The sequence below is a fragment of the Onychomys torridus genome, chromosome 6 (assembly GCF_903995425.1).
Source record: "Onychomys torridus chromosome 6, mOncTor1.1, whole genome shotgun sequence".
Lineage (NCBI taxonomy): Eukaryota > Metazoa > Chordata > Mammalia > Rodentia > Cricetidae > Onychomys > Onychomys torridus.
The window spans coordinates 34028323-34054510 of record NC_050448.1 but is presented as its reverse complement, the minus strand read 5'-3'; the positions used below and the strand labels follow the sequence as shown (position 1 = coordinate 34054510).

At 45.3% G+C, this 26188-nt stretch overlaps 3 protein-coding genes across 4 annotated transcripts in view; 1 reads left to right on the top strand and 2 right to left on the bottom strand.

Moving 5' to 3' along the window:
• Positions 1-412: 412 nt before the first annotated feature.
• Alg5 (ALG5 dolichyl-phosphate beta-glucosyltransferase) lies at positions 413-17559 on the bottom strand. Of its 2 annotated transcripts, none has more exons than XM_036191165.1 (10): positions 17389-17559; positions 14201-14372; positions 13866-13912; positions 12115-12183; positions 11320-11412; positions 8425-8538; positions 7974-8033; positions 3209-3360; positions 2277-2362; positions 413-629 (listed from the first exon to the last, which is right to left on the bottom strand). In XM_036191165.1, exons 2-10 carry the CDS (start codon positions 14337-14339, stop codon positions 514-516), a joined length of 876 nt encoding a protein of 291 aa, XP_036047058.1. In that variant the 5' UTR covers positions 14340-14372; positions 17389-17559; the 3' UTR covers positions 413-513. The 2 variants fall into 2 exon arrangements, with proteins under 2 accessions (XP_036047058.1, XP_036047057.1); XM_036191164.1 differs by lacking the exon at positions 17389-17559 and adding an exon at positions 16946-17064.
• Exosc8 (exosome component 8) lies at positions 17183-26127 on the top strand. The gene is made up of 11 exons (XM_036191167.1): positions 17183-17627; positions 18255-18291; positions 18446-18509; positions 18889-18962; positions 19991-20036; positions 21138-21243; positions 21331-21376; positions 22171-22267; positions 23478-23598; positions 24121-24227; positions 24532-26127. Exons 1-11 carry the CDS (start codon positions 17611-17613, stop codon positions 24645-24647), a joined length of 831 nt encoding a protein of 276 aa, XP_036047060.1. The 5' UTR covers positions 17183-17610; the 3' UTR covers positions 24648-26127.
• The window catches only part of Supt20h (SPT20 homolog, SAGA complex component), a 33990-nt gene continuing 32463 nt past the window's right edge, over positions 24662-26188 (bottom strand). The window contains exons 25-26 of the mRNA XM_036191163.1: positions 25778-25905; positions 24662-25098 (exon numbers count right to left, since the gene is read on the bottom strand). Of these exons, the coding sequence (XP_036047056.1) occupies positions 24961-25098; positions 25778-25905 (266 nt within the window). The 3' untranslated portion in view covers positions 24662-24960. The remainder of the gene's footprint in view (positions 25099-25777; positions 25906-26188) is intronic.

Genomic DNA, 26188 nt, shown 5'->3' with positions numbered 1-26188 from the left:
ACAACACAGGCGAAGTGAGGGCGAGGAACAGAAGAGCAAGGAAGTGGACACCTTCAGCATGGAGACACAGTCACACCCGTTACAAATTCCTGACATTCTTAGTATTAAATAAAGTTACAGTGACACAGGTAAAGCCGTATTTAAACTTACAGCCGACCTCATCTATCAGTGACCGTCGCAGGGCTGTGATTGAATCATGTCTGTAAAAGCTGTGCAAGCACCTTTAAGAAATTGCTTTGGTCTTCAGTCTCAAAGTGTCCATCTCAGAACCTTAGTGACAGGAGCCAAAATAAAGACCACTAAATAGAAGAAAATCTAATTTATGACACAAATACTTAAAAATGTATTTGTCCCAAAAGACATCTCATGGTTTCCTCATGGCAGGTAATTTTTAAGGACATACAAAGGCAGATAGTGAGAATGGGTCCATCGCAGCTTTATTGAAAAATCCTGATTTCAAGTGAAATTGCATGACACTGGTCGGTAAAAATGTAGTCCAGCCCCGACAGCAAACTAACTCATTTTCCTTGTTCGTTCAAGCCTCCAGGCACCCGTCAGATACCGCAGTCGGATAAAAAGCAGGTCTCTGCCCATTTGTAGCCAGCTCCAAAATGGAACTAACTTAGAACCTGCAATTAAAAATAAATTAAGTTAAATTGGGAGAAATATACAGCAATTTAAAATTGTATCCTAAAAGTGGCTGGGGCTGGGAGGTAGAGAGCAGTCTTCTGCATACGTGAATCCCTGGGAATATGTACACACACACACACACACACACACACACACACACACACACACACACCACAGAAGTCAATGACCTTTGTGAGCATCTAAGCAGCTTTTTTGTTTTTTAAATTATGAAGCTGAAGAGACTCTCCTCTCAAAGCTAAGTCTGTGAGTGCGCAGAAACTTGGGTGACTCTCATTGTGAAAGTTTCAGATGCCAAGGAGAGAAGGGTCTGTGCAGGGAGAGGGTACCGGGAATTGGGTGGCAACTCAGGAAAGTAATAATTCTGCAGAGTGCTATCAACATGCACACAGAAGGCCACAGATGAGCCACTCTCTTCTTCCCAACAAAAGCTCAGCCAAAGTAAGCCTTGGACTCACAAGTATTCCACCCTGGCTCTGAGGCCTGGGGTCACAGGTGTGCACCACCACACCCATCAGTGACCAGCCTCAACAGTGACAGTGATGCCTGTGTCCAGACAGCAGCTGTCTGCAGCTCTGCCTCTGGCTACAAGGGAACAGCAGTCTAACTGGATGTCTGGTCCCCAAGTCACTGGTGTGGTACCTACCAGTCAGTGAACACCTACCAGGAGGAAGGCTCAGTACTCATCACTTCTAACCAAACCCTCAGTGCAGACCCTCCTTACTACCCTGTGTACAAACAGCTTTCTTCTGGAAACATGGCCACTAAAGCATTTTGTAGACATTCTCTATTGTTAATCAGGGACAAACTAGGAACTACCTCCACAACCATCTCTGAGATGAAAAGGAGCCAACGGCACACACCCGAGAATGATTTTAACCCCTAACCCCCTCAATTGTCCTCTTTGATTCTAGAATAATGGTGTGGACTTGTGAAGTATCTATAAACACGCTGCAGTTTGTGTAAGCCAGAGACACCTGATCAGGCATCACACATGCTACTGCATCAGGAATCCCAGAGAGGGGCCGCAGGCCAAGAACACAGGGAAGGAGACTTTGCAAGGGTCTCCAGCTGGTCATGCCAACAGCCCCACACAGTGAATCGTTTGGGTTTGGCCCAAGGTAACTGCAGGAGAAAGCGAGAGCTCACACTGCACATGGACAGCGCTGTTGGAAAGGAGCCTGACGCAGGTTTATATAGATTTCACAGAGCTGAAGATTTCAGAGGCCTTCACATTTGGGGATCTATGTGCAGATACAGCTAACCCTCCGGAGGCTGAGATGGGGACTGCTCGAGTCTGTGAGTTCAAGACAAGTCTAGGCCATGCAATGAGACCACACGTCAAAAGCAAGGGCATGGGGCTCTAGATTGCTGTGACACTCATGGTGCCTCCTTAGCTCTGCACAGCTAGTAACACTTGAGCCCCAGGACTTGGTCTACTGGAAGCCAGGAGGAAGCCCACCAAAGACTCAAAGGAGAGTCTGGAGAAACAGCAGGAGGAAATATGATGGGACAAGGAGGACTCTGTGGAGAGCTGGGAGGCCCTGGTGAAGCAGAGGGGTAATGGGAGCCAGCAGATTCTCTCAGACAACGGCATTGCCCAGCTGTGAAAAAAACAATCCACTCACCCTCAATTTCAGTCCAGTTGACAGCAACTTCTGCTATTGGAATTTTAAGATATTGTGCTATATACAGCAGTTCTACGTCAAAGGCCCTGAAACAGAAAATATATTGTTTATTTTTAAGAGGACAAGTGGGGTCGTCAATCAGATGTCAACCAGGGCAGGTTTTAGAGCTCACAGGGCAGATGTGAAGCTTCTATGTAAAACTGAAGGCCAGGCCCACAGAGGGTCAAACAAGTGAACACTGAGTGGACCGGAAGCTTCGTGGAGAACAAGCTATGTAATTTACATGAGAAGCACTGAACCCCAGTCACAGCTCAGAACCCTCAGAGGAAAGTGGCCTTGTGTGCTCAGAGAGACTCTAATCCCAGGGGTTTGCTAGACAGATGCTTTCAGTCTCAGCCGTACCCAGCTCACCACACAGCACTGCCAGGCTCCTGAAAGGCCCACTCTGGTCACTTGCAGCCGCTTCTCTCCTCTCCTCTCAGCCAGGGTCCCTGTCCCTTCCCTGTGCTGTCTTGGATAGGGTGGGTCACAGCAACCATTGAAGCCTACCTAGTCTGGAAGGCTCTGGTTGTGACAGGCACATCCACAGGGGTTACTCTGTCTCAATACACATTTACAGCCATGCTAGCTTGGATCCTTCCTTTCACACAGAACTAGATCTGCAGATACACTGTTTTCATCATGAAAGCAAAACCAGTCAGCAAGAGCCACAGCCAGGGGCCAGGGGTTGGGAATGCTGGGTAAGCCTCTGGGAACCAAGAATAATTAGCATAGGACGCTGACCACAGAACAAACACAGACACCTGTACCTGAAGACCCCCCTCCTTACACTTCACCTGTTTTAATCTAGGAAGTTAAAGACTTAAAAGATATTATATTATCCGGATGCCCGGTAGGAAGGCAGGCATGAGACATCCCAGTCAGAAACCTACCATCGTTCAATGTGCAGAGACGAGAAGGTCCGGGCCGCTGCTTCTCGGGTTAGTAATTTGAACCCGCACTGCGTGTCCCTGATTCCTTTGACACAAAGGAACCACACCAGGAAATGGAACCCGTACATGAGAAGAGTACGGAAGTAGGAACGCTAAAAACAAAGGCAAAGGAGAAGTGACTTTTCCGTTCTGGGAGACACTGAGAGCAGCTACCTACAGATGGGCACTTAAACAGGCGGCTGACCACGTGCACCTCCAGTCCGGACAGCAGGGCTTGGAGGTATAGTGAGCAGGACGCTGCTTCAAGAGCAGAGCATCATGGGAGAAGCCAGTGAGTCCTGGGGCCTGAGTCTGACTTGAGTTCAGGACCCGAGGAGGCCAGTGGCGCATTGACCTGTTTGTTTTTTATTTTAAACCATCATTGCACAGTGTGAGGACAAATACAAAGGAAAGGCGTGTTCTGAACGGACTGGAGTCCTGGCTCCACTGACAGCAAGTTGGCCTGGAGAGTCAGTAGGAGAGCAGAATAGATCGTGTCAAGGCTGTGAGCCCTGTGCGTGGCCAGAGCGTGACAGGAACTCAGAGGCAGTTTTATAAACAGGCTGGGGGCTTTAGTCTCACCACAGCTCCACTGTGACTGGGCAGGAAGGGACATCAGAGCCCGTCCACGAAGGAGGGAAAGTCCTCCTCCTCCTCCTCCTCCTCCTCCTCCTCCTCCTCCTCCTCCTCCTCCTCCTCCTCCTTCTCCTCCTCCTCCTCCTCCTCTGTCACCTGTCATCACCAATCAAGTTCTCCCGCAGAGGGCTCTCACCTCTCTAAGAGGTGGGGGTGGGGAAATCTCATCTCAAGACATTTTGGGAAGCTCACATCTGCCTGCTCAGTGTCTTCCACATTAAATACTTCCAATAAACACCGGCAGACTGACTACATTCCCCAAAGGACAATTATGCTAAGGAAAGGGACAAACAGAAACTGAAAGATAAAAAATGAAAATTAAAAGCGGAAAAGGCACATGAAAACTTCTGTTTGAACAGTTTTCGATGTGATTTGTATGAGCATAGGAAAATATTCACAGCTGCTTAGCTTGGCAGGAGCAGAGCTTTGTGTTATTGTAGAATACAACTGTTTACTAAAAAGCAGAAGGTGGGGTACTCACAAGAAGAGCTGAATGTGTTTCATTTTGTTTTCTGAGACAGGATTTCTCTGTGCAGCCCTGGCTGTCCTGGAACTCACTTGGGTAGCCCAGGCTGGCTTCGAACTCACAGAGATCTACCTGCCTCTGCCTCCCGAGTGCTGGGATTAAAGGCGTGCACCAGCACTACCCCGTCTAATTTATCTGATTTCTAACACATATGAAAGCATAATAGGGACACTGGCTGCTCTTTCAGAAGACCCGGGTTCAGTTCCCAGCACCACATGCTGGCTCACAACCATCTCTAACTCCAGTTCCAGGGCATTTGATGCCCTCTTCTGGCCTAAAAAGGTACTTCACTCGTGTGGTGCATATACACACAGGCAAAACACATATACACATTAAATAAAAATAAAGGAGAAAAAAGTATAATACTCTAGATAAACTACAAAGAAAATCTTGCTTTAATTTTTGAAACTTAACTTAAAAATTAGAAGATACCTACAATACATTGTAAAATAGACTTTAGTGGGTGAAGCTAACAAAGAAATAGAGTCTGTAAGCTTCAGAAATGGGTATTTAAAATATTAGGAGAGACACTGTCTCAGAATTAATTACAGTATCCCCTGGTCTATAAAGTGCAGGAAGTCAGGAGATATATAAAGCTTACTGGTAATTTAATTTTGTTAAAAACCTACAGGCACCAAACAAATGCCAAAGGATTCCACTCCTGAATGCTACTACATGATAAACTCCACAGACAGACACCCACCAAGAAACTATTCTATCTGCGCCTTGCCTGCCTTCAGGGAGAGCAGCACACAGAATGATGCTGAGGACACAGGAAACATGAAAGAGCTGCATCCAGACACTGTTCTGTAAGCCCTCCATGGATGACTCCAGTAGCTCCTGATTCCTCCTGTTGCATTCTCTGTTTTCCTTCACAAGCAGATTGGCCCTGCCCCACAGTGCTTCATATAAAACAAAAACAGATTTAATGGTATGTGTATGAGTAATTTGCCTGCATGTTTATCTGTTGTACCACATACATATAGTTCCAGAAAAATCTGCTGGATCCCCTGGAACAGGAGTTGTAGATGTTGTGAGCCACCATGTGGAATCATGCCCTCTGCATCTCTCTAGCCCCATGCTTCATGGTTTGAAAAGGGAAAAAATGTACTCACAAATTCTTTATATTAATGTCAATCTGTTCATTTGCAAAGCAAATTTGATAGTTATGCTGTTTTAAAAGCACCATGCTCATGTCATACAATGCAATACTTCACACACACCATCAAGACAGTCCGCATCATCAGTGTTCTGGCTGGGATCAGTTTCCTGATGGAATGTAGTTACATTTGCCATTGCAGAATTCAGCACCTCGGCAATGTGCTGTCCCTCCTGGACACAAACTTTTTCCTTTCTTTCTTCCACGTAAAATCATGTCGGTCAAGTTGGACTTGCCAATCTCTCAGCTTTCTTTGTTACATATCTAGGATAGTGACATTCTCCATGCTTAACCGATCAATCTTTTCAAATACTACTGAGAACTACATTGGACATAGACTACTAAGTAGACGTTAAAATTGTTGACTTGGGAGCTAGAGAGATGGTTCAGTAGTTAAGAGCACTGACTGTTTTAGCAGACATCACTAGTTCGGTTCCTAGAACCACTCTGTGATGCACAAACATCTGCAACTCCAGCTCCAGGGATCCAGTGCCCTCTTTTTTTTTTTTTTTGTTTTTGTTTTTTTCCAGACAGGGTTTCTCTGTATAGTTTTGGTGCCTGTCCTAGATCTCGAGCTGTAGCCCAGGCTGGCCTCGAACTCACAGAGATCCGTGTGGCTCTGCCCTGAGTGCTGGGATTAAAGGTGTGCACCACCACCACTTGGCTCTAGTGCCCTCTTTTGTAGGAGCCAGTCACGCATGCAGGACACAGACATGCACACAGGCAGAATGTTCATACACACAAAATAAAGATAAGAAATTATAAAAAAGGCTTATTTCTGAAAACCGAGTGTCTAGGGAAACTCAAGCTGGAGTCCCTCCCAGCTGCAAGAGCTGTCTCTCTGCTTCCCAGTGGAGTCTGCTGCCCTGCCCTCAACAAAGGAGGGTCTGCTTTCCACTCTTGTGAGGGTTTGCAACTTTGCTCTCCCTGTCTTGATAGAATTTAAACTCTCCTCCTACCGCATTTCAGAATCACGGAGGGAGACATTCATTTTATTTTAATAGTTCTAGGAGAAAAGTGCACAAGAGTGACCTGTGGCCTCATCCTAGGGTCTGACTCAGTGATGGACTGGCTACAGTTACACACTCTAAATCCCTCCCCAGGTAATTCGGCCACACGCCGCCGACACTGGCTCCTCTCTGCTCTCGGTGAAGAACCTCTGTGAACACAATGGTTACTGGACTTCACACTCAAGCTCTCCATTTTAAAGAGAAACCCCCGACTGTGACTTCTAACTCACCAGAATGTTTTGTCCTGTGAGTTGCTCTGGCTTTTTTAGTGTGATCTACAAGAGAGCAGCCTCACCTGCAGTCTTTGGTGACATGGATCTTTCTAAAAGGGATTGTCATGAGCCTGACACTCTTCAGTTAAATGGTTTCTTTAGAGACATGAAGCAAACATTTACACTCTGAACAAAACTTAAAATACACTCTGAATAGAGCTTATCATAAATGCTCGGAATATTTCAGAGTGTGTACGTTTTTTCATAATATAGAATATTTATATATGCACACACACAAATAAACACACACACACACACACACACAGGGGAAAGGGAAGAGTCTAACTGTGAAATTCATGTTTCATTTCAACCTTAGGCAAATATATACAGAAGGATATTTTAAGGTATTCTACATATGGGGCACATTTCCCTTCATGATATCATGTTGGCCTTCAAAATTTTGGATTTTGGATCAGGAGTGCACAACACAGAGGTTACTGATACGTACCAGTATAGGAAACAGGCAGATTAAAACCAGACACAGAGCTAAAGGGATGACTCAGTGCCTAAAACATGCCTTGCTCTTCTGTAGGACCTGAGTTCAGATCCCAGCACCAACTTAGTCAGCTCACAACTGCCTGTAATTTCAGCTCCAGGGGATCTGACATTCTCTTCTAGCCTTTGTGGGTACCTACACACACACACACAGAATGTTTTTTTGTTTTGTTTTGTTTTTGTTTTTTTCTGAGACAGGGTTTCTCTGTGTAGCTTTGTGCCTTTCCTGGACTTTCCTGGAACTCACTTGGTAGCCCAGGTTGGCCTCGAACTCACAGAGTTCCGCCTACCTCTGCCTCCCCAGTGCTGGGATTAAAGGCATGTGCCACCACCACCCGGCGAGACAGAGAATCTTAAAAAAATCAATTTTTCTTTAGAAAAGTCTGTCTTGATCAAATGATCATCTCTGTATCTTAGAAACAGTTCTGAGAACACTTACATCGTAAGGTAAGGCCTCACTCATCCTGTGTACACTTATGCTAATCTTCCATAAATTCAATGAAGTTGAAGGGAAGCTCATTTTTGAGAGAAAACACAGGAACCCGAATCTTGTCAGATGTGCATGTGTACGTAAAAGGGGGTTAAAGGTTAACAAGCTACTGTCCATGGCAGCTCGGGGAAGCCTCACCTGAGCAATCGATTCTTTCTCCAAATGAGCTCGAGACCCACAAGCAATGGCCATTTGATCCTGAGGAAAAAGCAACACCATCATTCTTTTTAATATTTAAGTATCACACATTAATACATCCATTTTCAATGTGAATGTCTCGCCTTTAGAAACACTTTGAAAAGTAACACTATAGTATGTGTAAAGTCTACTGAGGGGTTCAGAATACGAATAGCTTGCAGACAGCTAGTCATGCTTATTAAGAGGATTCTCCTGGGTGTGGTGGCACATGCCTTTAATCCCAGCACGTGGGAGGCAGAGGCAGGTGGATCTCTGGGGTTCAAGGCCAGCCTACTCTACTTAGTGAGAACCTGTCTCTAAACAAAAAGAGAGTTCAACTTTAGGTAAATTCTGACTTCACTTCTGAGCCCTGTGCTCCTGACTATCACGTGCAGTGAGTTCTTATACTCACAGGCCATGGCCGGAGATCACGCAGCCCCTTTTCCAGTTTCTCAACATCTGGAAACTGTGTGGCTCCATCAGCATCGGCCATGAGGATCTTCTCCCCTCGAGCACTGAACACACCCTGTATTCACAAATTCCAGGAGAAAGAGAATTGCTTAGCACTAAGTTCAGACTCGACGGCATTTCAGTTCATTCTGTTTCAAGACACCCAAGAGTGAAGTATTAGGAATGATACGGCAGAAGGAGGCCAGAGTTCACAGCTAAGCAGACAGGAAGTCCCCACATGTCTAATGTCCATGTCATTGTTGCAAAACGTTTCAGACTCCTCCTCCTAATGCCCTGGACAGTATCAAGTCTGAGTACAGTACTTCTTGGAGGAGGAAAGGAAGTCCTCAGCACTAACACAGAAGCGGGACGCACATCACACCATCCCTGTGCCCCATGTTAGGGAGTCACAGTACTCACGTGACTCAAGGCAACTTGAGCAATACAGAAAAGAACCTGTCCCCAAACAGAAATAACATATGCTCTGGGCGTGGCTCTGCATCTGTAAACCCCACTCAGGAGGTGGACACAGGAGGATTTCCAGTCTGAGGCCTCATATTCCTGAGACGTGCACAGTGAAACATGCGTTTTCTTCATAATGGTGCCTTAAGTATTTTAAATTAGTTACTGGACAGGGCAAAGGCAGCGTCACTAACTTCAGGTCCAACACTGTCTGTTACTGTCCTTGGGGCAAGTGACACTTGATAAAATCAGTTTGGTCCTTAGTACAAACCATAACTACACGTGCATATATTTACAAGGACATTAATCTCTGCGTGTGCCGGAGTGATGCAGCGGCTCTGTCAGCACCCAACACTGGACGTGGGAATGACTCCTCCACATCTGCACAGACTCTCATCATTGGCCCTTTGCTAGGGCCGGCCCCCTCCTCAGGATGCCTCCATCTCCCTCAGACCCAGCTGAACCGACTGTGGCATCTACCCTGCATTGTCCCCTTCTCTGTCTTCTCACCCCCACTGTGCAAATGAAACGTCACACAACATTAGCCTGGATGAGGACGGATGCCCTTTCTCAAGTCTTACTCTGCATTAAGTCTAAAGACACCCAGGGAAGAGAGTGAGGAGGACAAGAGGGGACAGTGGGGTGTGAAGGAGATTAATCTGCATCATCTCCATGTAAAAAAAAAGAAACACATTATATTCTACAACATATGCTATTGATTGTCAAAAAGATTTAATTTTATTTCACCTGTTTGAGTGCTTTGCCTACATGTATGTACATGTACCATGCATACACAGTACATGCAGAGGCCAGAGAGGACACTATATCCCCCGGTACTGGAGATATATATGGTTGTAAGTCATCATGTGAGTGTTTAGGACCAAAGCAAGAACAGTCAATGCTCTGAACTGCTGGGCCATTTTTCCAGGTTTAATGTTTTATTTCAATAGCAAAAACCAAGCAAGCAAGCTTGCTCCCTGGCCATTTCTCCAGGTTTAATATTTTATTTCAATAGAAAAAATAAACAAATAAATAAACAAATAAATAAACACAGCAAGCAGGCACACTCTCTGGCTCAAAGTTCATGATCTGAACTCCCAGGCCCTCTTAGTCCTCCTGTGCCCGACCCTACTCGTCACCTACAGGAACGTCACATCACACCTCATGGCCTCTTCCTTTCAAAAAGAACCCCATTTTAGGGCAGGAGAGATAGTTCAGAGGTTAAGAACACTGACTGCTCTTCCAGAGGTCCTGAGTTCAATTCCCAGCACCCACATGGTGGCTCACAACCATCTGTAGTGAGATCTGGCGCCCTCTTCTGCTGGGCAGGGATACATGCAGGCAGAAGACTGTGTACATAATACATAAATAAATCTTAAAAAAAAAAGAAAAAAATTTTTCTCAAGAATGAAAATGATAAAAGAACAACAAAAATTCCCATCAGGCATGGTGACACGAACTTACAATCTCAGCACTAGGGAGGCTGAGACAGAAGGATTGCTCTGAGTTCATGGCCGGCTAACAACAACAGTAAACCAGGGAAGAAAACGAAAAACTGAAAATGAAGAAAACAGTCCTCTCTCTCTAGGAACTGGGATGGTCTGTGGCACTTTCCTGGCTCCTGAGATGTAACAAGTGATCAGGAGGAGGGCTTTGGAAAGCACTTTATAGGGGCAAAGCAGCCAGCAGTAAGTACCTTTTCCTTCTGTATGGGATGTGGAGGGGACAGAAACGCTCCCAGAATCACTTTGTGTTCCAGAGGAAAAGGAAGTGAAAGGTGAGAGCCAGGGCCTCTGCTGACGACCAGGACAGCTGAGGAGAGTCCTTACTGCTGGCTCGGGGACTCTTTTGGGGGAAACCATAAACCACTAAGTCATCTCAGTGTTGTCTGGATTTCCTTTCACATGCACTGGATCTCTTTCCATTTTTCAGTTTACCTCGTTTTCTACCTCACAGGCCGTGGTCCTGGGCTCAGGCCTTGTAGGCTCCTCATGGGAGCCTCTCCTCCATCTGTCTACCCATCTCCACTCCACTGTGTAGAGGCCTTCTTCCCTGATGCACAGGGCTCACATCAGCAGACCCGGGAGTCACCTGACTTCTCCCAGGCTCTGTGGTGCCTCCGAAGGGAAAGCGCAACCCACGAGAGCATGCTGTCCTCTGGGAGCTGTCACTCTGGCCTCAGCAGAGGTGACAATGACACTCTACACAAACACAAACGTTTTCTGTGTCATCTAGTGTATTCTAGACAGAGGATGAAGCTTACACTTTATCAAATCAAATAGCTAATTATTAAAGTTGTTGATAACTTCAAACACTGCTATTGATATGAGGCATTAAGGCTGAAAAGGAGGTTACCAGAACACCTTCTGTTTTAAACAAAAATGAGAATGATTACCATCCTCACAGCACCACCTTTCCCACGATTCTGCACCAGTGTTATCACTCGGACTTTGTCACTTCCGTATTTCTGGCAGTATTTTAAAGCGACCTGTTGATGACATAAAAGTCAGAATACAGTTAGCTTAGAGAACTGATATCATGGATATGAGTTATCCTGGTGTGATCAGAACATGTTACATGCATGTACTGAAATGCCACATTGTGCCCCATACACATGCACAATTACAATCTGTCAGTCAGGATGCTCATCATCAATATAAACAGAAAAGTACACATAATCATTATAAACAGAAAGGTGAGCAAAAACACAGATTCCACAAGTCAAACAGAGTAAAGGTATTTCACTCGGGCATAGACTGTCGTGGGTAGCCATTCCCTCTGCAGCTCACCCTTCTTGTGACGGAGTGGCCTTGGCATTTCAATGGGGGATTGTGTTGAGTGTTAACTGACATTGGAAGACACCGCCCACTGTGGGTGGCACCATTCTCTAGGCCTGAACACTGTATGACTGAAGGAAGTTAGCAGGCAGGCAGTGTGGGTCTTGTTTCTCGCCCCCGACTGTGGATGTGATGTGACCAGCAGACTCACGCTCCTGCCTCTGTGACTTCCCTGCAGTGATGAACCCCTTCTCCCTGAAGCTGCTTCTTTATTTTATTAACAACAGATGTGAAAATGGGACCGGAAGTAATGAGCACACCTTTGGGTTCCTTCGGCAAGTGGAAATAGCCACACGTCCTAAACAACTCCAAGTTTCCTATTGACCAGTCAGTCTAAAAGCACACATATTTACCTTTGAAGTCTGGTCTTCACTGCCATCATCAACTACTATCACCTCGTAAGTGAACGTAGGGTCCTGTTCCTGCAAGAAGCAAAAATAACAATTCATAATTTGGCAAAATTATGATAGAGATTAATGAAGTTCTAACTATTTTTAAATTTTCTTTAACATTTGTGTGTGTATGTGTATACGTGTGTATGTCTGTATGTGGGGGGGGGGGACCATGGTGCACATATGGAGGTCAGAGGACAACTTGTGGGGGTCAGCTCTCTCCTACCGTGTGACTCACAGGGATCAAACTCAGATGGTCAGGCTTGGCAGCGGCGGTCTTCACCCTGTGAGCCACCTTGCCAGCCTGTAAAACTGTAATTTAAAAACCATTCTTCTTTCAAATTAATTTTAATACTGTACATGTGCATGTGTGTGTGCACACTCACACACATGGGCTTGCACATGCATGGAGGTCAGAGACAACTTGCAGGAGTTGGCTCTCTCCTTCCACTGTGGGTCTCAGGATGAACACAGGTCATCAGGCTTGGACAGCAAGCACCTTCACCTGCTAAGACATCTTCCCAGCCCTAACAAGGTTATAATTTAATCAACAGGTGTTGTAGTGTTGCTAGGGACAAATACAGACAGTAGTAACAAACCACATGAAATACAAAAGGCTCAGAAGGAACAGGACAGAGGATGGGTAGACATCTGTCCAGGACAGATGATGGGTAGACATCTGCCCGTACCACATGAGTGGAGGCAGCATGCATCTGTGATGCTAAGGCACACTGGGGAGGAGAGCCATGAATGAGAAAGAAGTCCCTGAAGTCTAGGGCAGAGGGAGATTCAACATGTGCGCCACTCCTCAGCCTTACAGGAGGAGCCCAGTTTAATTCTGCCTTACCTCACACAAGTTCAAGTCTGCAATAGTCCTTTCCAGTCAAGAACTGTGTCTTAAAACCCAAAGCTAAGCAAAGCAATGTAAGGAATGTCCTAGACAGAGATAGAAAGAGATGAGGTATAATGCTCACTCCATCTTTAACTGTCCCAAGACAACTCCAAAGAGAGATATCAATTGCTGTGCTTCTGAATATAAAAAGTGCAAGCATTAAAAAATAGACAGCGGGTTGGGGATTTAGCTCAGTGGTAGAGCACTTGCCTAGCAAGCACAAGGCCCTGAGTTCGATCCTCAGCTTAAAAAAAAATGTGGAAAAAAAAATAGACAGCTTTTAGGGTTGAATACACAGCCCCTGTAGCATGCCTACCTAGGATGTCTGAGTACCTGCATGCATGTTTAGATGTAAATAAGCCCAACATTGGGACTGTTTCTGAGGGAAGGTTGTACTGCAATGTTTTATTTTTGTGTAATTAGTTTAATAATTAAAAAAACTTAAGACTGTACCTTTGTATCATGTAATCAATGTGAATTCATTGGAGAAACAAAGTTATACAGACTATGGTATAAAGACTCCAATGTATCTCTATTAATGAATATACACACACACATATATCTCTTTGTAAAGATGTCACAGAAGTGAGCCCACACACATTCACTGGCACACAATCTATAATATATCACCAGGCAAGAGAGAATTAGGAGGTGGGGGAGGGTACATCAGAGAAATGCCAGCTTCCTGGTTTGTCTGCCTCTGGAGGGAGCATGCTGCATGCTGGGCCTGCCTCCCACAGTGCTCCTAGCTCAGGGTCTACAGTTGGTGACCTGCTTCAGTTTTAACTGGAGGTGTGACATTGAAAGAGAAGTGTGATACCTGTCTCTTTTCTAGGTAGTTCAGGGCTTCATCCATCATCACAGGCACTAAAGGGAAAAAGTATTTTAGAGATTGCTTTTGAAAATGAGTTAGCTATCCCAGCATACTCCATTCACACAGGGAAGGTGTGCCTGTCACCTACCAAGACCCTCTGAGATGTCACTCAGGCCACCCAGAATGTCTCTTGTTCTCATCCTAGGACTTCTCTAGAAAACCTCAATCCCTCTTCCTAATCCCAGCTGCTAACCACACATTCTTCTCAGTCAGTGCAAACAGTGCATGATTCCTTTTCTTCCGTAAGTACCCATCAGGGAAGGGACTCAAGCAGAACTTACACCGTTTCTCTTCATTGTAGGAAGGCACCACAACAGACAGCTGTTTGGTGGGTGAGTCCCAGATGCTGGGTAAAGTTTCCTTCTGGCCTTTGGCATTGAGGAAGAATTTCTCTTCTTCATGTTGGTGACATGGTGGCATTTTTGTAGCAGTTACAAATGCAATGACAGAAACCTAAAGGTAGACATGAAAAGCAGGTTACTTTGATCTCTTTGACTATTTGTTGTGCTAAAACATCATTTGCACAACGTTTCTTATTTTTAATTGTGTTGTTTGGGAGAATATGTAGTCTCAGGTTTGACTCTTGGACAGTGTTCTGGAGCTGGTTATGCTGTACATGGCAGCAAGCCCCTAACCAGCCCCTTATGAACTGACGACTATCCTTGACCCCATTAGAAACGTGTTAAATGCTTTAGGAGGTCTTGTTTCCACCTCTCATTCCTCAGGGCCTCTTCTATGCCAGATCCCAGAGTCAATACAGGACGTCCAGCCTACTCTTATAAATGGACAGAAAGGGGCTGGAGAGATAGCTTAGCAGTTAAGAACAATGGCTGCTCCTCCAAGGAACCCAGGTCTGGTTCCCAGCTCCAGCACAGGCTGCTCACAACCGTCCATAACTCTAGTTCCAAGGGATCTGACAGCCTTTTCTAGCCTCTGAGGACACCAGGCATGCACCCACTGCACACACATACAAACATACATTCAGGCAAAGCACTCATACACACAAAATTAAAATAAATATTACAAACAAACTCATGAGTGCCTTTTACATGCACGCGGGCAGCTGGCTTTGGAAATGAGCCATAATTTATATCACCGTTTTCATTGGAGAACTTTGTTTGAAGAGAAGCTACATACCTGTAATTCTACTCTGATGACTATTGGTAGTCTCCCACTGTGTGTACTGGTGAGTATGAGCACAGTACAGCAGCCACACTGACAGCTAAGAGTCTTCCTCTGAGCCAGTGGTTGAGAGCACTGGCTGCTCTTGCAAGGGAACCGGTTCAGTTCCCAGCACCCATGTGGAGACTCACAACTAACTGCTTGCAAGTGCAGCTCTAGGGACCCACAGTCTCTGACTTCTGCATTCATGTGCAGGTACACACACACACACACACACACACACACACACACACATACATGCGCGCGTATGCACACACTTAAAAATTTAAAAAAAAGAAGAGTCTGGCTGTGCACTCTATTGTCCAGGTTGTGACTTCTGAATTCAATTTTCCAAGAGAGCAATCAAACCTGGGGTGGGAAGGTGTATGTTAACACAACATGTCATACAGAAAGCAAAATCTACCCATCATCACGAGGGCCTCAGGGAAAGGGACAGGTGGGTCACTTGAAGTGCTTCTCAGGCCTGTGAGGCAGGGATGGCAGCATCAAATGAACTGCAGTGGCTGGGAACATGTAGGAAACCTGAAAGTCTCTAATAATACAAGAAGAAAAGCCGGCCACTGTTTTAAGACACCAGGGAAACATCTCAGCATCTTAAAGACTTGAGCTTCCAGATGTAAAAGGTGTTTCACTGGGAACCCGGGGACACCCCCACAGCCATCAAAAAGACTCACACGTGCATGTGATGAAATCTCCAGATCCTACAAGAAATGTGGAGGGCAGATCAAGTTAAAAATGCTTGGGGAGGCAATCTGCGAAATCCACAATGGCAAACCCATTTATATTGACAGGGTCTTTAGAACTGTAGAATTACGAGTTAGATTTTAAAGACAGTTGGAATTACCTTATTGCAGTCACAGTTTTAAAAGAGGGTCCCAAGAGAAGTAAATACAGATGATTCAGAGTTGAAATGTTATTGGATTTGTTTTTAATGACTTTAAAAAGTGGGACACCGTGGAAAGAAAGAATGACAGCGGGTGGGTGGACAATGTGTCTCAAGATCCCGCTCACTGCATGCCAAGTGCAGCACACATGCAGTGAACTAAAAGCTTCCACTCTAAGCCAGTGGCATCTAACACAGTCCACACAGTCTACCCACCCATCTAAATCTGGGCAACGCATTCAAAGTAAGGCAGCCTCAACTCAGAACCGTGCCAACAAAATCCAGATCTCTTCCAAGCCTTTAAGGTAGGCATTTTAGTAAGAGAGCTCCTGGCTCACCCAGACACACAGCAACAAAGTCATCAGGCTACACCATCCTAGACTGTGCGCGTACATGCATGGCAAGGTGGCAAAGGCCTTCCTGGCCAACTGTCTAACCACCAAGTCTCCAACATCAAGGAAGCCTTTCAGAATCTCTGTTTACTGAATGAGTGGCAGGCTATTTCAGTACTGGGTGACAGCAGAGTTCGGTTGGCAAATCGGCCCTCTTCTACATTCCAGCAAGGGTCTGCAACGTTTCTATAAGAATGGCAAAGACAATGCTAAGGTGCTTGATTCTGGGACAAAACGATCCCTAGCCGAAAGGACAAGAACGAGGTCTGGGCCTGTCCCTTGCTCACCCACTGGGTCCCCTGCTCTCTTCCTGGCTGCAGCACATGGCACACCAGAAGGGTCAGAACTGCAGTCTGGAGGACCAGTAGGAAGGCTGGGGGATGACTGGCTGGGCGGGCGAGGGTCCAGGGGCAGGGGACCAGAGAAGCTGGGTAGAGACTGGTCACTTAGACAAGGTTCCAAAGGGAAACAAGGTCAAGTATTGCAGGGGATCTGGGTGCAAGAGGCCCGAAAACGAGTGGGAAGCGCGGAGGGGAAGCCCGGAGCACGGGAATCCACCACGGTCTCACCAAAATGAGCCCGGCGGCCGCCAGCGCCACGCCAAGCCCCGCCAGCTGCAGCAGCAGCAGCGAAGCCATCCCGCAGCTCCACATTCGCGGAAGCGGCGCGCGACGCCGCGCCCCGTTCCGCCCCGCCCCACAGGAGAGGCCTTGCTGGCCCAAGGCCGCCGCCCACAGCGCCACCTCGCGGCCGCGTCCCGCCACGGCAGGTACCCGACGCCGCCCGCAGCGCCTCGCGCGGATCCACAGAGGATTGCACGACCGGTTCCTGAGTGCAACGCGCTGGGCATCTGCAAACTGACGACGCTACCAGCCTCACACCCGTGCCGGGCCGTGCAGCCATCTAATGATGCCGGGAGCCTTGGACTGTTACAGTTTCCCGTTTATTTCGCGCGTGCATGTGTGTGTGTGTGTGCACGTGCGCACAGGCCCGTGGGGGTTCTGAGCCGTACCGACCCGGCTGTCCCCAACAGGCCTGGTCCTGAGCAGATGCTCGTGGTCGCTCGGGCTACCGGAGCTGGTGTTCACGCGGCATACCCGGGAACACGGCAGCCTCCACGGAAGCAGGTGCTTCTCTACACCAGGACTCCTGCAAGTCCCCTGGGCTGGAGCCACGCCTGCAGAGGGAAGGGCGCAGGCGCGGCGGGCTGCGCAGGCGCGACGCGGGCAGGAAGATGGCGGCGGGGTTCAAGTGAGTGGCGGCGCGCACAGAAGCGCGGGTGTGGCGCGTGGCGGCGGGCGGGGACCCCGAGTCCTCTTAGGGCCGCGGGAGGGCTCTGCCCACGGGAGGCGCTGAGGGACAGCGCGGCCAGGACGGCGCTGATCTCTTCACCGAGCGCCACGCCGAAAAGCCGAGTGCCGCCTTCGGAGGGGACCCTGAGACCTTTGGGGGCGCTCCGAGAACGCCCCGGGCTGCCCACGCGTGTAAACCGCAAACTCGTGTGTCTGCGAGTGCATGCACCCACACCTGCTGTAGCTTTTGGCTGCGTGTAGTTGATGAGGCCAAACGAACCTGCCCTAACTGTGAGACACTCTCCAGCGTGGTCGCTGAAGTTACAGGGACTGCCAGTGCCTCTCTGCCTGACTCCAGATACTGTTTCCTACTTCAGAACTGGAGTCACATGACTGGCACCCAAGTTCATCCTCTTCTAACCTCCATCCTCTAGACTAGGGCACAGTTAAGGTGACCCATGAAGACTGGTTGCTACTGTAAGGACTTTTTATAAATATGGAGATTATTGTCTCGGCACCACACTCAGATTCTGGGTTCATGCTCTAGGATGCACTGACTTACTTTAACATACTTTTCACGTTTCAGAACTGTGGAACCACTGGAGTATTACAGGAGGTTTCTGGTGAGTAAAGTTGATTTTGTACGCTAGGGCTTTTGATATAAATGTCAGGCATTAAGGCATAGTTTTTTTAATTCATTTAAAGTAATAGAGCTTAATGTGTTTTCCCTTTCATACATGAAATACATGTGTAATCTATTTCCTTATAAACATTTAGAAAGAAAACTGCCGTCCTGATGGAAGAGAACTTGGTGAATTCAGAACCACAACTGTCAACATAGGTGAAGATAACTTTATTTCAGCTGGTGGGACCCTCCCCCTCATCCTGTGTGCCACTTTTTTTTTTCCAGCCAGTTCTACTATGCCTAAGGCATTTGATGATGTTAAGAGGTTTTTTTTTTTTTTTAATCATTATACCACCTATGTAGTTGATCTAAATATGATTAATCAGCTCAAATTGGGGGACAGAAGAAAAGAAAAATTAAGACATCAGTCATTCCATTTTCAAATCACTGACTTGAACCTGTCAAAAGTTAGAGGCAACTGAAAAGGTCTAGCCAGATAACCATACAAACCAAAGCATTTATAAAATAACTTTGTGGCTATTTATTTTCCTTTGCTTCTTAAAGATTTGTCTAAATATCGTGTTTGCCTTTGCAGGTTCAATCGGCACAGCGGACGGTTCTGCTCTAGTGAAGCTGGGGAACACCACAGTCATTTGTGGAGTTAAAGCAGTAGGTTGACTGTATGTCTGTTGACGGCTGACTTCCAAGTTAGCTTCCTGATAATGGGGTTGTAAGTTATTAGGGGTCAGCACTTAGAAGTGGAATCCACCCCCCAATATTTTTTTCAACCCGTAAGTGTAACCTTTTCTGGGGCAAATAACTGAATCTCAGCACCTCATACTTTTAAGATGTTGCCAATATCGTTTTGGGAGTTAAGATTGTTCCTGGGATACTTTTCAGCCATCCATAGTTTTTGTTACTCACAAAGGAACAGTAGCTATCTGCTGGCTGCCTGCGTTGGAGCATCTTATTAGGCGCTTTCAGAATTACCAGTCTCTCCCCTTGGCTTAGTCCATGAAGCTCAGTGGCTTTCCCAGGTGTGTAAGGCTCATAACAGAGTCTGATGACAAAGCCTGTGCTTTGCGATGCTACACAGAGTGACTTTCCTCCTAAAGGTGTATGGTCAAGCTAAAGTGGTAACTATTGGAACATGGACTCCTTGTCAGGTTTATACTGGGAACTTAATGGCACTGTCTTCCTTTGGCACTTGGGAATAGCCCCTTGGAGTAGGCAGGTACTGTTCATTTGTCCCTGTAACAGAGAAACTTATAAGGTCAAATAACTTGCCCCAAGTCTCTCAGCCTAGGAATTGTGAGTCTACAGCTGACCTTGGCTAGTTATTGTTACTATACTTCTGACCAGTACTATTTACTAAGTCTAGCCATATTAAGTGTCACTTGTGATTAAATTCGGATTCTTGGCTCCTGAACAAGTGCACAGAGGTGGGGCAGAAGTCCACCCATCCTTGTCATGTTGTCTGATTACACTGCCCTTGTAAATATCCTGTGAGCCAGTGGGAAGTGCAGTGCCTGTATCCTTGGGACCCTGCCATAACTCCCTAAGCAGTATAGATACTAAACATGGGATTATTGGCCAAAGTGGTCTTTGGTACTGCCTCTGTAACTAATTGCTATAATGTCTTCATAGTTTTTGAATGGCTCCTTTCAGTGGAATACGTTTATTTGCTTTGCTTTTAGGAATTTGCAGCACCACCACTAGATGCCCCTGATAGAGGATATATTGGTGAGTTAAATTGTTGTTTTTCTCTTTTGGCTTTTTTGAAGAGCCAGTCGCCCAGCTCCCAAATAAATCATACAGGGAGGCTTGTACTTAATTATAAATGCTTGGCCTTAGCTTGTCTTGTTTCTTGCCAGCTTCTCTTAACTTTAAATGATCCCATCTACGTTTTGCCTCTAGGCTTTTCCAGTTCTCTTACTTCTGTGGCTTGCTGTGCAGCTGGGTGCCTGGCCCCTGGAGTCCTCCTCCTTCTCTGGCTCTGCTTTCTCCTCCTGAATCTCTCCTATTTATCCTCTCTGCCTGCCAGCCCTGCTTATCTCTCTCTCTCTCTCCTGCCTCACTATTGGCCGTTCAATTCTTTATTAGACAATCAGGTGTTTTAGACAAGCACAGTAACATATCTTCAGAGTTAAACAAATGCAATATAAACAAAAGTAACACACCTTAAAATAACATTCCCCAACATTAAATGCTTTTGTAATTTTAACAAATACTTGAGGGAGTTTAAAGCTAACTGTTGTAGTGAAGTGCTGATAATTGAGGTAGATAGTGATTCCCCATATTCAGAAACAGAACAATGCCCCCCTTATCCCAGAACTTTTTGCTTATTAGAAGATAACCAAGACAAGGTATATCCCATGAACTTAACTTTGCCAACCCCATATGGGTAGGTAATCTTTGTTTACACATTCAGTTGTACACATTCCTTATCCAAGGGGTAGTTGTAGGTGAAGGCCATCACTGCAGACAGAAATCAGTCTGCATTCAGTTTAGACTGGGCAATATTTTTGGTCTTGGATTATCTTTTCTTTGAGGTAGGAACCAACATTTAAAACTTTAATAGAGGGCTATCCTGCTACACACAGGTATTTGGGGGGGAAAGACAGAAAAATTGTAAAGAACTGATTGAAACATATGTTTTAAGCCAGGTGTAAATTTCCTTTTCTCTGAGCCTGGCAATCTGAGAAAAATGTAATTCTAGCACTGCCATGCTTTCCACCTGAAGGTCTGTCCCTGGCTATTCCCTATGCTGTGCAGCAGTCCCTGTACTAGTGACCTCAGCTGTCAGGGGTGAAGTGTAGTTCACACCTGCAGTGTTTCTTCCAGTCCCTAATGTGGATCTGCCGCCGCTGTGTTCATCAAGGTTTCGGACTGGACCTCCTGGAGAAGAGGCCCAAGTGACCAGCCAGTTCATTGCAGATGTCATTGAAAAGTAAGAATATTATGATAAAACTTAGCCATTATGTATTCATAAGTGTTTTGCCTTCACATTTATTGTGTTCTTTATCATTAAATCAAGCTCACAGATAATTAAGAAAGAGGACTTATGCATTTCTCCAGGCAAGGTAAGAACAGACTGAGCTTTTATGAACTCTGAAGTGGCTGTGTGGTCTAATGTGGTAGTGGGAATGAATCAACAACCTTAAACCCTGAGATTCTAGAGTTTAGGAGGAATTCTGTAAAGGTTCATTTTATTCTGTAATTCTCTAAATTATACCATCCATGTGGTTTTTTTATTTTGATGAGCTAGGCTCACATTTGTGTACCCAGGCTACTCTTTACCCGCTTGTCCTCCTACCCATTCTCTCAAAACCTGGGGTTACCGGCTCATGCCGTTGTGTCCAGCTAACAAGTAATATACACCCATCTGGAGCTAACTTTCACACTAAGGTTATACACACACACCACCTTTCCTCTTAACAAAAAAAAAAAGGTCTTTATCCCTTAGATCAGGTTTTACTTGTGCTGATGTTTATGGTGAACCCATGTGGTATCGTCCTACAGTGGCTTCCTTTGCTAATGATAGTGCTAACTAGCATGTAAAACCTCCATTGCACATGAGGAGAGCACAGATCACACCTAGGGCCTTTCATTTGCTAACCTAGCAGCAAGAATAAAACTGCCTCTTGGCACCTGTAGCTCTATTTGGGAAAAACGACAATTTTTCTCTTGTTAGTTTGCCAGCCCAAGCCCAGCTTGCCTAACCTGACCACTTTGACTTTCTACTTTGTTAGTGAAAAAAAAAAAATTAGGCCTTCAAGTCTATGTCTAATCAATGGTTCTATAATTCTTAGGCCTAAGGAAACAGCAATATCCTGTTATCAGGTCTAATTTATTTCTTTTGTGTGAACTATTTTAGCTTGCTTGGGTTCTATACTGTGACCTTATTTGCCTAGACTACGATGGAAATATTTTGGATGCCTGCACGTTTGCTTTGTTAGCCGCTTTAAAGAATGGTAAGCAACCTTAATCAAAACATCTTCCTGCTAATATAGTCACAGAGTCCAGCTGGTCAAAACCTTACACAGTTTTTTTGAGTCTGAGTTATCATTCACATGATCTTTGTTTTGTGAGACAGAGTATCCTTAGCCCTGGCTGGCCTCGAACTCCTAATCCTTCTACCTCAGCCTCCCAGGTGCTGGCAACATTTTAAGTATGAATTACTTAGTCCAGCTTGTGCTCCTAAGTTAGTTCACTTTCCAGGGTTTTGTAAAAATGGTCTTCCCAGTTTATGTTCTGTAGCCTTTAGAACTGCTGTGGCTGTCTCCACTTGTAGTCACTAGGGCAGCAGTCCCAGAATCCACTGACTTGGATACGGGATTCTCACTGTAGTCTAGATGATTCATGCAGAGGGACCATAAATATCACCGGATAGTGATGTTCCCTAGTAAGGGCCTGGGTAGCTTGATGTCTTAGAATTTCACTTGTGCATATTCCAGGTCATTCTACATTGCTGAGTTGATAATAAAGCTAAACCAGGCATGGTTGTCCATTCCTGTAATCTCAGAACACAGGAGATGAGGATGGCAGTTTGAGGCCAGATCAGACTGCAAAACAGGGTCCTATGTATAAAAACATCCAACTTAGAGTGGAAGATACAGTTAATAGTGGTGATAAATGTAGTCCTAGTTAACCTGAGTCCAGCCTGCTTGCTTCCTCAGTAATAAAGTGGTACTGAAGAGCAGTACTTGTTCTTTAGGAGGGTGGATGACCAAATGAGTGTTAGAAGATAGGTATTTCCAGTCCAGAGGAGGAAGCGACAGTAGCAGAGGCACATTCCTTTAATCTCAGCACTTGAGAGGAAAGGAAGGGGCATTTCTGAGTTTGAGGCCAGCCTGGTCTACAGAGCAAGTCCTAGGACAGACAGGGCTGCACAGAGAAACCCTGTCTTGGGGAAAATAACCAAACAGCTTGGCTGGAACTAAGATGTTCTGAAAAGCAGTTTTCCTCTACCATATTTACCTCAATTGTTATGAGATACTTAAACAAAACCATACTGATACCAGGTGAGTAGCACACAACTCTTAGTCCCAGAGTGAGTCCCAAGCTAGATGGGCTACATAGTGAGATCTTGTCAAATCAGTAACTATTCTGTTTAAGCTAAACAGGGAAAAGTTAAGAAAGCATCGAAACACTCACTTTATATGTTTACTTGCCTTTTTCTAGTACAGTTGCCTGAAGTTACTATAAACGAAGAAACTGCTTTAGCGGAAGTTAATTTAAAGAAGAAAAGTTATTTGAATGTTAGAACAAACCCAGTTGCAACTTCCTTTGCTGTGTTTGATGAGTAAGTTAAGATAATGGCTCGTTACTTAGCTGTCTTTACAAGGAATGCCCCCAGCTGACCCCCAGCCGTGCTTTGCCATGGACATCTTACCTTAGTCCTGCCCTGCATTTCCTTTAGTCAGCTGCCATCTGCAGGGCATCCTGATGTACAGGACCAATCCTGTGCTCCCTCACTTGCCCCTGCATTTCTCTACACCCTTTTGGTGATAGGGACTGTATGGGGCCTCTTCATACTAGGCAAGTGCTTCACTGCTGAGCTATGCTCCAAGCTCCTACTCTAGAATCCTCTGAAACTCTTCAGTATTTGCTGCAGAACCTAAGATGTTCCCAAGCTGAAGGGCAAGCAGTTCACAAATACTGGGCTGCAGGGTGTAGCCACTCTGGCATCCTCCAGTTCTGGTTTAGCTCTTCCATAGGCTGAAATCAAAGCAGGTCTTTCAGGAATGATTGAAATCAGTGTTTTCCTAAAATTGATACTGCCTCCCACAATGCACGTTTTTTTAAACATTTTTTAAAAATGTAGCACTTTGCTGATAGTTGATCCTACTGGAGAGGAGGAGCACCTATCAACAGGAACTTTAACAATAGTGATGGATGAGGAAGGCAAGCTGTGTTGTCTTCACAAGCCAGGTATGTTGTTTCCACAGCAGCTTTAAACACTGGTGGGGAGCAGGTGGAGAGGAGTTGGGGTGTTGAGTGGAGTGTGGGATGTTTGACTGCTTTGCTAATTTAAGTTTACTGGGCATCTTTGCTATCTCAGTGTTGTATATCATTCTTAAACTTTGGATGTATTTGTCTTGTGGAGACTTCCTAAACCAACCTGCAATCTTGAGACCATACCACTTGATTTAGATATTTGATTTAAAGACAAACATTTGACATGATCTTCGATATTCACAAAATAATGGGAACATTGAAAATTGGCATTTCTCAGGTGGGAGTGGACTTACTGGAGCTAAACTTCAGGACTGCATGAGTCGAGCAGTTACGAGGCACAAAGAAGTGAACAAGCTACTAGATGAAGTAATTCAGAGTATGAAACCCAAATGACCAGCCACCACGAGTGCAAAACAGCAGTAAAAACTGTATTTGTTACACTGTGCAGGTTTTTTATACTAAATAAATACCAACTACATTCCTTTGAAAGACATTTCTAGTAGTTCTCAGGTTATTTCTGTAGATGGTATATATAAGAAAACATTTAACCCATGTAAGAATCACAGGGTTGTGCTTTTGTATAAAGTATGCACATCTATCAATGTAAAATACTGACATCTTAGGGGGAAAAATGAAGTAGAAATACAATTCTTTTTGTTCAATGGTTTTGTGTTTGTAAAAAAGAGAGAGAGAGAAGGAATTTTGCTCAGAATTTTGGAGTGGTTGGCATGCCTCTCTTCACTTTACTCTTTGACTGACCACCTGTATGCCGGTGACGATGTAGCTGGGCTGTTTGTGCGGCTGCTGCTGCCATAGCCATCTGATGTTGCAAGAATCGCAACTGCTGCAAAAGGGAGAGAGAAAAAAAAAAATCACATTATGCTAAATGCACAGGTGTGCCATGGTGCTTCCCCAAACAGGACAGTGATGAAAACAAGCCTGAGAGGAGAAAGCGTGGGGTAACAAAGGGTACTTCCCAAACAGAAGGAAGCTTGCTGAGGACTTTAAATATGATTGCTGAAAGCATTACATCTTTTACCTAGTCCTGGCAGTCATACTGCAGTAATGCAGCAACTTCAGTTACCATCTTGTTATATAATGATAATTCATAGCAAAAGAAACCAGCTACCAAGAGTCGATCGTAGTATGCTGACACCTTTCCTAGAATATGTAACACTTTTCTAAACATGTATGACATTTATTAACAGGAACCATCCCCACAGTACAGAATCATAAAGTTAATACTTGGCACTTAAAACTATTTCAAAATATAATGCACATTAAAGGGGTATGGGGGATGTAGCACCAAAGACCTTAAAAAGGATTTAAAGTATGCATTGTTTAAAAAAAAACAAAAAAAAACTCAGTGCTCCAAGCTGCCTGGCATGTCAGACTTCTAAATAAACTAAGTTACTGACCAATTGCTTTAGCCTTAACAGACAGGAAAGTACCCCTCCTGCAAGGCAGTGTACAGTACTTTTGGAACTCAGGTCTTAATTAATCAAGTGAAGCTGCTGGATTACTTGAATCTGCTGCTGCTGTTGCTGCTGCTGCTGCTGCTGCTGTTGCTGCAAGGCAGGGGGGAGCTGGAGTCTCTGCTGAGGAAGGCTTTGATCAGGTCTGTTCTCAGCAGAGCCGAGCTGAGACAACACTACAGGAGAGAGGAAAGCAGGCCAGTCAAAAAGTTTGAAGGTGACCAGGGTTAGAAAATGAGAACCTTAAGTATCAAATCATACATATTTCAGAATAAATTTAGTCTCCTGCTAATTGAGGGTATCAGTGATTCCAGAACATTCTGGCCATACAGAGGGAAGGGAGTACACAGACTAAGGTACTGCATTCCCTCCTCCTTTTTTCTTTTTTTGAGAAAAGAGTCTCATCCCAGACTGGCCTCAGAACTCACTATGTAGACAGAAGAGGTTAACCCAGAACTC